The sequence below is a fragment of the Cannabis sativa genome, unplaced genomic scaffold (genome assembly GCF_029168945.1).
Source record: "Cannabis sativa cultivar Pink pepper isolate KNU-18-1 unplaced genomic scaffold, ASM2916894v1 Contig7, whole genome shotgun sequence".
Taxonomy (NCBI): domain Eukaryota; kingdom Viridiplantae; phylum Streptophyta; class Magnoliopsida; order Rosales; family Cannabaceae; genus Cannabis; species Cannabis sativa.
This window is the reverse complement of record NW_026870043.1, coordinates 2797459-2807866: the sequence shown is the minus strand read 5'-3', so window position 1 is coordinate 2807866 and position 10408 is coordinate 2797459. Positions and strand designations below refer to the sequence as shown.

Sequence of the window (10408 nt, the reverse complement as noted above, 5' to 3'; positions counted from 1 at the left end):
CAGTGACAGAGATCAGAAGCTTCTTGGGTTTAGCTGGGTACTACCATAGGTTCGTGGAAGGGTTTTCTAAAATTTCAATGCCCTTAACCGAGCTTATAAAGAAAAATCAGCGATTTATTTGGTCAGACAAGTGCGAAGCTATTTTTCAGGAGCTAAAGCGGAGGTTAATTACCGCTCCAGTGCTAGCTTTGCCTTCAGATAAGGAGAAGTTCGTAGTTTATTATGACGCATCCAAACAGGGTTTGGGGTGTGTATTGATGCAAGCTGATCGGGTTATCGCTTATGCCTCCCGTCCGTTAAAGGATTATGAACAGCGATACCGGACTCATGACCTAGAGTTGACCGCGGTGGTTTTCGCATTGAAGATTTGGCGGCATTACCTTTATGGGCAAAAGTGTATAATCTATACCGACCATAAAAGTCTCAAGTATTTGTTTACTCAGAAAGATTTGAACATGAGACACAGACGTTGGTTGGAATTAGTGAAAGATTACGACTGTGAGATCCTCTATCACCCTGGGAAGGCTAATGTAGTGGCCGATGCCCTAAGCAGAAAGGGTCCCGGGCAAGTAGCTAGTATGGTTCAGATCTCACCTCAGCTAGCAGAGGATATGGTTAGATCCAGCATTGAGTTTGTGGTAGGTCAGCTTCACAACTTAACGCTACAATCTGACTTGTTGGAAAGAATAAAAGTCGCTCAGATGACGGATCCAGAGTTAGTGAAGATCAGAGATGAGGTGTTGGCTGGTCAAGCCAAGGACTTTTCAGTGTCAGATAACGGGATGCTTTTGTATAAAGCTAGAGTTTGTGTTCCGAATAGTGTAGAACTCAGGAATGAGATCTTTGAGGAGGCTCATTCTACCCCGTATTCTCTGCATCCCGGCACCACTAAGATGTACCAAGATTTGAAACCGTACTTCTGGTGGAGAGGTATGAAGAAGAATGTAGTAGAATTCGTATCGAGATGCCTCACTTGTCAGCAGATTAAGGCTGAACATCAGAGACCAGCAGGGTTGTTGCAGCCTCTAACCCTACCAGAATGGAAATGGGAAGATATCACGATGGATTTTGTGGTCGGGTTACCTAGGACCACGGGTTTATTTGATTCCATCTGGGTAGTGGTGGATCGATTTACGAAATCTGCTCATTTTCTGCCGGTGAGAACAACATTTACAGTGGATCAGTTGGCAGAGTTGTATGTCAGAGAGATAGTGAGACTGCACGGGGTACCGAAGTCTATAGTTTCGGACAGAGACCCGAAGTTCACCTCCAAATTTTGGCAAGGTTTGCAACGGGCAATGGGTACAAAGCTGAAATTCAGTACAGCATTCCATCCTCAGACAGATGGTCAGTCCGAAAGGACAATTCAGATATTGGAGGACATGTTGAGAGCCTGTGTTATGGACTTTGAAGGGTGATGGAATAAGTATCTACCGTTGATAGAATTTTCTTACAACAACAGTTATCAGAGTACGATAGGGATGGCTCCCTACGAACTGTTATACGGTAGGAAGTGTAGATCTCCCATCCACTGGGATGAGACAGGGGAGAGGAAATACTTAGGTCCAGAGTCAGTGCAGTGGACCAATGAGGCAATAGAGAAGATAAAAGCTAGAATGCTTGCCTCACAGAGCAGACAGAAGAGTTACGCAGATCCGAAACGCAGAGATGTTGAGTTCCAAGTAGGGGACCATGTGTTTTTACGGGTATCTCCGATGAAGGGGATTAAACGTTTCGGGAAAAGAGGCAAGTTATGCCCTAGATTTACAGGACTTTTCGAGATTCTCGAGAAGATAGGTCGAGTGGCATATCGGTTAGCATTGCCTCCAGCTTTATCAGCAGTTCACAACGTATTCCATGTCTCGATGTTGAGAAAATACGTTTCAGATCCCTCTCATATACTCAGTTATGAGAGCCTAGAACTGCAGCCAGACATGACTTATGAGGAATAGCCAGTCCAGATCCTGGATAGAAAGGATAAAGTCCTTCGGAATAAGACCATAGCGTTGGTCAAAGTTCTCTGGAGAAACAGCAAGGTGGAGGAAGCCACCTGGGAGCTAGAGTCAGATATGAGAGCTCAATATCTAGAGTTATTCAGGTTAGATTTCGGGGACGAAATCCTTTTAAGGGGAGGATAGTTGTAAAGCCCGCTTAGTTTAATTTGGAAATTAGCAGTTAATTATGATTAATTATGAAAATTATTTATAGCTATTTAAATAATTTATTATACTTTTATTTATGGAATTCAGAGATGCATTTTTATGTCATGTAGTAGTTTACATATTTTGCATTTCCGGTGCCCGGTATTTTGGAACCCGGCGTTTGGCTCAGTAGAAATCACAACTTAGTATGTTAGTAGTTTGGGAAGGTTTATTAGACATTGGGAATGTCGGGAATGGCCGGGAATTTAGAATTTCCCAAAAATACCCCTTTAGTGTTAATTATGTGGTTTTAGTGTGGAGGGGCAAAATGGTCTTTTTGCCCCAATAACTTTTTGTCTTTTAGTGAATTTATTAATTGAAAAATAAAGGTTTATTTATGCTTTATTTGGCTGAAATGCATTGTTATGTTAAGTGGCTTTAGTTCAATTTCACAAAAACTCAACACTTAGAAAAAAATAGAATTTTCAAAAGCTCTTTTCTCTCAAGCACTCTCTCCTTTTTCGGCCCTCCTTGAGCAGCAAGGAAGTGGAATTTTCCTTGGTGATTCAAGCTCATTTTGAGCAGATTTAGTTTTCTCTATTTGCTAGTAAGTCTTCTTCATCCTTTCTTAATGTTCTTGAAGTTTTTAAGATGAAAATGGTAGGTTGCATGTTAGTTTTGGATGGCTGTTTGTTGCTGTGTTTTTATGTTGTTTTCAGAAGCTTAATTAGGTTTAAAATGAATGGATTATCTATGTTTTAATGCATGCTTGCTACCTTGTTTAAAGCTTTGGTTTTTCTATGTAAAATATGTGATTTTTTGAAAGAAATGGTTATGTTTTGTTGCTGTGATGTTGTGGAAGTTTGTTATTGTTTCCAGAGGTTATTCTAAGCTTGTTTATGTAAGTTTAGATGGATTTGATTGCATGCTAGCTAGGTTTGCTCAAGCTTGAGTTTAGAACTCAAAGCTTGAGCTCTCATGGTGATTTTTGATTGGGTGCAATCTGGGTGGTTTTGTTGCTTTAGAAATGTTCTAGGGGTTGTATAGAACAGGTCTGGAAGGTTTCATGTGATTTGGGGTTGATTTGTGCAAGATATGAAAATTTGAGTTTGCTGCCTGCGAGGAACCGGAATTCCGGTTGTGCATCCGGAATCCCGGATGGGGTTCTGAATTTTCCCAGAACCGAAATTCCGGTTGGGCAACCGGTCTACCGGTTGGGGAAAATTCAGGGACCCTAGTTTTCCTCGTTTTTATGTTTTAGGGGGTATTGCCATGCTTTTTATCGATAGGGAAACTTTTAGCTCCTAGTTTAAGTCCCCGGGAAGTGATTTAGCGTGTCACTTATAGTGTTGTGATTTTTATGGTTTAGGAGCACATGTCCGTAGCGCGGTTAAAGTTCCGGTCGGAGTTGACGGCACACATTGAATTCGGAATCCAGGTAAGATTAGTATAACAGTATGCATATGTAGATTACATGTTTAGCGTGCATGTAGGAAGCCTGTTAGATTACATTAGTTATGTATGTTGGCTTCGAACCATCCAACCCTGTCACGTCGGTACAGGCTTGAGTATGACCAGCAGCCGGAGTATGACCGGTTCGACCGATCAGGCTGACACTTTGTTGGTGGTTCCGTACTATTGACGTATCCCGTCGGTACAGGCTGGAGTATGACCAGCAGCTGGAGTATGACCGGTTCGACCGATCAGGAGGATATAGTAACACGTCGGTACAGGTTGGAGTATGACCAGCAGCCGGAGTATGACCGGTTCGACCGATCAGGCTGTTACGTGTCAATAGTACCGTCCCTATGAACGTTCAGAACTCAGTACCATGTTCGACATGGCAGTAGTGGCCCAATACCGTGTTGGACACGGCAGTAGCGGGACTCAGTATCGTGTTGGAGACGGCAGTTAGGGTTGTGATCAGGGGTATGGGCGTCTGATCATGACCGGGATTTATGTATGAGTATTCTTATGCTTTTCTTACTGAGTCTGTCGACTCACAGTTCTACGTTTATGTGTAGGTAAAGGCAAGGCTAGAGCTGATGGACCGTGAGCGAGCTTATGAAGGTTGTACATGTCGGGGCGGTTAGGCCTGGAGAGTACGATCCTCGGGACAGCGAGGCTGATTTTGTAACTAGTCGCTAGGCGACATTATTTTGTATAAACAGTTAAATCTTTTTGTAAATGATTTTGTAATCGGGATCCCGAGTCTTTTGTAATATTATTTTATAAGTTTAATTAAAAAGAAAAAATTTTAATTAATCACGTTTTCCATAAACCTCGTTGATTAGCTACGGGCTGCACAGCATGTTTAAAAATCACGTAATACGCCTATGTTAGTTAGGGTGTTACACACTCGAGGTTGAATTCTTTTGTCATGCCACTTCTTGGTATTTTCTTTATAGAGTTTAGCATTCTCATACGAAAACAACCTCATTTCCTCAAGCTCATTCAATTGTAACTTTCGAGCTTCCCCCGCCGCTTGGAGATCCATATTCAACTTCTTCGTAGCCCAATAAGCTTTGTGGTCCAATTCAACGGGTAAATGACAAGCCTTACCATAAACTAAATGGTAAGGAGACATGCCCAAAGGAGTTTTGAAAGAGGTTCTATAGGTCCAAAGAGCATCATCCAACCGTTGAGACCAATCTTTTCGAGTAGGATTCACCACTTTCTCCAAAATTCCTTTGATTTCTCGATTGGAAATCTCCGCTTTGCCATTTGTTTGAGGATGGTAAGCCGTAGCTATCTTGTGCTTCACACTATACTTAGCCAAAAGAGCTGCCAAAACTTTGTTAACAAAATGAGTTCCCTCATCACTAATCAGAACTCTTGGAGTCGCAAAACGAGTGAAGACATTCTTGTGTAGAAATTTCATCACCACCTTAGAGGCATTGGTGGGACTTGCAATTGCTTCCACCCATTTTGACACATAATCTACAGCCACCAAAATGAATAGATTTCCAAAGGACGGAGGGAAGGGTACCATGAAATCGATGCCCCAAACATCAAACAACTCTACCTCGAGAATAACTTGCAAAGGCATCTCATTTCGAGCAGAAATATTACCAACCCGCTGGCATCTATCACACCGTCTAGCAAACTCATAAGCATCCTTGAACATTGAAGGCCAATAGTACCCTGATTGAAGTACTTTTGCAGCTGTTCTTTGGCCTCCAAAATGCCCTCCATAAGGCGATGAGTGACAATGCTCAAGAATGTTTTGAACCTCTTCTTACGGCACACAACGCCTTATTACATGATCAACACACTACTTATAAAGGAAAGGTTCATCCCAATAATAATACCTCACATCATGGAAGAACTTCTTGAGCGGTTGCCCTTTTAAATTAGATGGAGTCCTCCCACTCACTAAGTAGTTGGCAAAATCAGCATACCAAGGAGTGGAGTCTTGGTTTACTAAGCTTACCCTCAATAATGCCTCATCTTGGAACATCTCTTTAATTGGCTTCTCAACTTCCTTGATCTCATCAGCACCTTCTAGTCTAGAAAAGTGATCAACCACTTGATTCTCAGCTCCTTTTGTCCCGAATCTCCAAATCAAATTCTTGAAGAAGCAACACCGAATGAATCAGTCTCGGTTTGGCATCCTTCTTGGCAATTAGATATTTTATTGCAGAATGATCTATGTACAGTACCACTTTGGTTCCAACAAGGTAAGCTCGAAACTTGTCAAAGGCCAAAACCACAGCCAATAACTCCTTCTCAGTAGTAGTGTAGTTCAATTGGGCGTAGTCTAATGTTCTGCTTGCATAATAAATTGAGTGAAACACCTTCTCTCTTCTTTGACCAAGAACAGCACCTACTGCAAAATCACTAGCATCACACATTAGCTCAAAAGGAAGTGACCAATTGGGTGCTACAATAATGGGAGCAGATACAAGAGCTTTTTTCAAAGTCACAAAAGCTTCATGACATTCTTTGGTGAACTCAAAAGATCTATTCTGCTCAAGTAAAGAGCAAAGAGGCTTTGAGACTTTTGAGAAATCTTTAATAAACCTCCTATGAAAACCTGCATGCCCCAAAAAACATTGAACTCCTTTGACAGTAGCAGGAGGTGGTAGCTTCTCAATAACTTCAACTTTCGCTCTATCCACTTCAATTCCATTATTAGACACCTTATGACCCAAAACAATTCCTTCTTGGACCATGAAATGGCATTTTTCCCAATTGAGAATTAAGTTTGTGTCTTCACATCTTGCTAAAACTTTCTCCAAGTTAACTAAACAAGTGTCAAAAGACTCCCCAAATACCGAGAAGTCATCCATGAAGATCTCAAGAATGTGTTCCACCATATCTGAAAAAATTTCCATCATACAGCTTTGAAAAGTGGCGGGAGCATTGCATAACCCAAATGGCATTCTCCGAAAGGAAAAAGTACCATATGGACAAGTGAATGTTCTTTTCTCTTGGTCTTCCGGAGCTATGGCAATTTGATTATAGCCAGAATATCCATCAAGGAAATAATAGAATTCTTTTCCCGCCAAACAATCAAGCATTTGATCAATGAATGGCAACGGGAAATGATCTTTCCGCGTGGCCTTATTCAACTTTCGATAGTCCATACAAACACGCCAACCCGTCACTGTTCTTGTAGGGATCAACTCATTGTTTTCATTAGCTACCACAGTGACTCCACCTTTTTTTGGAACACATTGAACTGGGCTTACCCAAGAACTATCTGAAATGGGGTAGACAATGACAAAGTCTAACCACTTGATTACCTCCTTTCTAACCACTTCCTTCATGATGGGGTTTAGCCGTCATTGCTGCTCTACAAAATGGTTGTACAAATCTTCCAACAGAATCTTATGCATGCAAATCGAAGGACTTATACCCTTGATGTCCGCCATGGTCCAACCAATGGCTCTTTTGTATTTCTTCAACACATCAACTAACAAGCATTCTCTTTAGGCACCCAACATAGCAGAAATAATTACCGGCAAGGTCTCTCCATCTCCCAAATCAACATACTTCAAATGACTAGGTAACGGCTTCAACTCCAACTCGGGTGGTTCTTGAATGGAAGGCTTAGGAGGCTTGAAATTGTTCTCTGACAACTCCAAAGATTCAAATGGCTTCCTAAACTTAGTGAAAGGCTTCTTTGACTCTACCCAAGTAACTTTGGTTTCTTCATCTTCACTTAAAGCTTCAAGCTCTTCAAGAGAACTTATCATCTTTTCCTCTTTCGAAGCTTCCTTAAGAAATTTTTCAGCCACAATAGAATCAATCAAACTTATGCGAGAGCATTCCTCAATCTCATCCGGAAACCTCATGGCATTGAACACATTAAAAGTCACTTGTTGATCATTCACCCGCATAGTAAGCTCCCCTTTTTGCACATCAATCAAGGTCCTCCCGGTAGCAAGGAATGGCCTTCCCAAAATCATAGAAACTTCTCTATCCTCCTCATAATCAAGAATGATGAAATCGGCTGGAAAAATAAACTTATCAACTTGCACCAAGACATCTTTAATTTTTCCTTCTGGACGGGCCATGGAACGATCGGCTAATTGCAAAGTGACGGTGGTTGGCCTTGCTTCTCCAATTCCCAACTTCTTGAAAATAGACATGGGCATTAAATTAATACTAGCTCCCAAGTCACATAAGGCTCCACCCACATCTTTTCCGCCAATGATACATGGGATTGTAAAACTTCCAAGATCTTTCAACTTAGGAGGAATTTTGCTCTTCAACATGGCGCTACACCCTTCCGTCAAAGCCACTATTTCAAACTCACCTAGCCTCCTTTACATAGTTGGGCATTTGCTCCAAAGCTTCCACTAATGGTATGTTGATGTGGAGCTGCTTTAGAACATCAAGAAATCTTTAGAATTGACCATCTTCTTGCTACTTTTTGAATCTTTGAGGAAATGGTGGGGGTCGTTTGCTAAGTAACTTTTCTGCTGCATTTTGATAAGGAATTGCTGCATCATTTTCTTCAGGTTTCTCCTTTGCCCTATTGGAGGGTTCAACATTTTTCTATACTCGACTTTGGATTGAAGTGGGCTCATTTTGATCCTTAGTTTCTTCCTCATGTGGCTCTAGATTTTTACCACTCCTCAAGGTTACCGCTTTGCAATGCTCCTTTCCATCTCTTCTTGGATTTTCAGTATCACTAGGCAAAGTAACTTGTGGCCTATTTCGAAGCTCACTAGCTAGTTGCCCAACTTGATTTTCTAGAGTTCTCATAGATGTTGCTTGGCTTTGGATCGCAGTGTAATTTTTCGCCATATAACTCTCAGTTCTTGTCATGAAATTTTCTGTCTTGACCATGAAAGCACACATCATACTCTCAAGAGAACTTGTTTGGACACCTTGTTGTTGTCTTTGTTGAAAGGCTTGTTGAGAAAAACCAGATGGAAAGTTGGATCTAGGAAGCATAGATGAATTGCTAGTACCAGCCCCTTGATTTCTATATGCCAAGTTTGGGTGTTGCTTGTATGTCTGGTTGTAGGTATTCTGACTTCCCATGTAAAACATAGATGCAGATTTGAATGGGCAATTGTCAAAGGTATGAGCCTCACTACAAAAAACACAAGAAACGTCCTCAATTTGTCCCACAGGTGAGGAAACACTCTGTTGACCCATTTATTGACCCATGCTAATATTTTTGATTATATTTGACATAGAAGCAACTTGGGCAGATAAAGCAGTAATGGCATCAACTTCAATAACACCGGCAACCTTCTTCCTCGAAGGTACTTTAGTAGTGGGCCACTGATAATTGTTGTTGGAAATTCTCTCAATATTATCATAGGCCTCATTATGGGACTTGGGAAGTAAAGCACCATTTGTCGAAGCATCAACCACCATTCGAGTATGAGCATTGAGACCGTTGTAAAATTTTTCCATTTGGATGCAATGAGGAATACCATGGTGAGGGCATTTCCGCAACAATTCCTTGAACCTCTCCCATGCCTCATACAAAGACTCATCTTCAAATTGTTGAAAGGAAGTTATTTCCTTCCGGAGCTTGGCATTCTTAGTGGGAGGAAAATACTTCATCAAAAACAGCTCCGCTAATTCTTGCCAAGTTGTGACAAACGCAAAAAGGCAAGGAGTTCACCCAAGCTCGGGCTTGATCTCTCAAAGAATAGGGGAACAACTTTAATCTCAGGGCATCCTCCGTAACTTCGGGCAATTTGAAAGAATCACTCACCTCCATAAATAGACGACGAGATTGGTTCAAGTTTTGTGCTCAGCCTGATGCTGCAATTGTTCCCATGGTTATGGAGTTTTATGAAAATGTTATCAACCATGTTAACCATGAAGTGAAAATCTGAGGTAGAAAGGTATCTTTTTCATGGCAGGAAATCAATAAGCTCTATGGCCTTAAAGACATCGAGGATGATGAGTATGGCAAAATAGTTCAAGAACCTGATTATGATCTAATCATTAAAAGACTTTGCAAATTGGTCTCTCAATGGGTTTGAATTGAAGATGGAGAATGAAGGCACTTTCATTAGAATGACATGGAGTATGATGGTCGTGTTTGGCTCTGGTTTATTGGAGCTAAGTTACTTGCAATGGAACACTTTCTGACTGTTGACACCACCTTGGCCAAACTCCTATATGCCATCCTTCAGAAGAAGTCCATTGATGTGAGCAGTGTCATCCAACACTCGATTATGGATTATATTCAAAATATGAGGAAGGAATTTTCTCATCCGAATCTAATTACAACGTTGTGTGCTAAAGTTGGGGTACAATACTCTATTTCAGATCAAAGTTTGCAACCTCAGCACATTTTTGACAGAAACGATGTGGCCCGATTGATGGATCCTAAAACAAAAAAGATATTAGCATCCGAATCTAGGGAAGAGCCACTAGAGGAAAAGGAGCCCAGCCAAATGACTATGCCACAGTGCCTTGAGAAAATAGAGAATAAGTTGGCCTCTATTACTTAATACTTGAAGCAACACTGATAACAGATGCAAGACTGGGCAATGTACTAGTATTCATGTGGTTGGATGAATGCCATGAACTTCGGAGTCAACATGTCTACTTATCCCCACCACAATAGATGCAGCAGTACAACCCGTATGCAGCTCAGGAGTCTAATGAGGATGCAGCACATGACATGGGAGATGACCATGGAGATGACATGGAGTGTTGAAAGCGTAGTTCAGAAAGTTTTTCTTTACTTTTTTTATTTATTTTATTTCACTAAGTTCCATTAGGGACAATGTCATGTTTAAGTGTGGAGGGGGGTGTACCTCCCAGTTTACTTTTTTTTTTTT

General features: G+C 41.2%; 1 protein-coding gene and 1 non-coding gene across 2 annotated transcripts; one reads left to right on the top strand and one right to left on the bottom strand.

Moving 5' to 3' along the window:
* Positions 1-7075: 7075 nt before the first annotated feature.
* On the bottom strand, positions 7076-7864 carry LOC133033443 (uncharacterized). The gene has a single exon (XM_061108171.1). It carries the CDS (start codon positions 7862-7864, stop codon positions 7076-7078), a length of 789 nt encoding a protein of 262 aa, XP_060964154.1.
* A 1172-nt stretch (positions 7865-9036) lies between these two features.
* LOC115718300 (small nucleolar RNA R71) lies at positions 9037-9143 on the top strand. Its single transcript, XR_004011880.2, has one exon. It is a non-coding gene; the product is annotated as a small nucleolar RNA R71 (small nucleolar RNA).
* The last annotated feature ends 1265 nt before the right edge of the window (positions 9144-10408 follow it).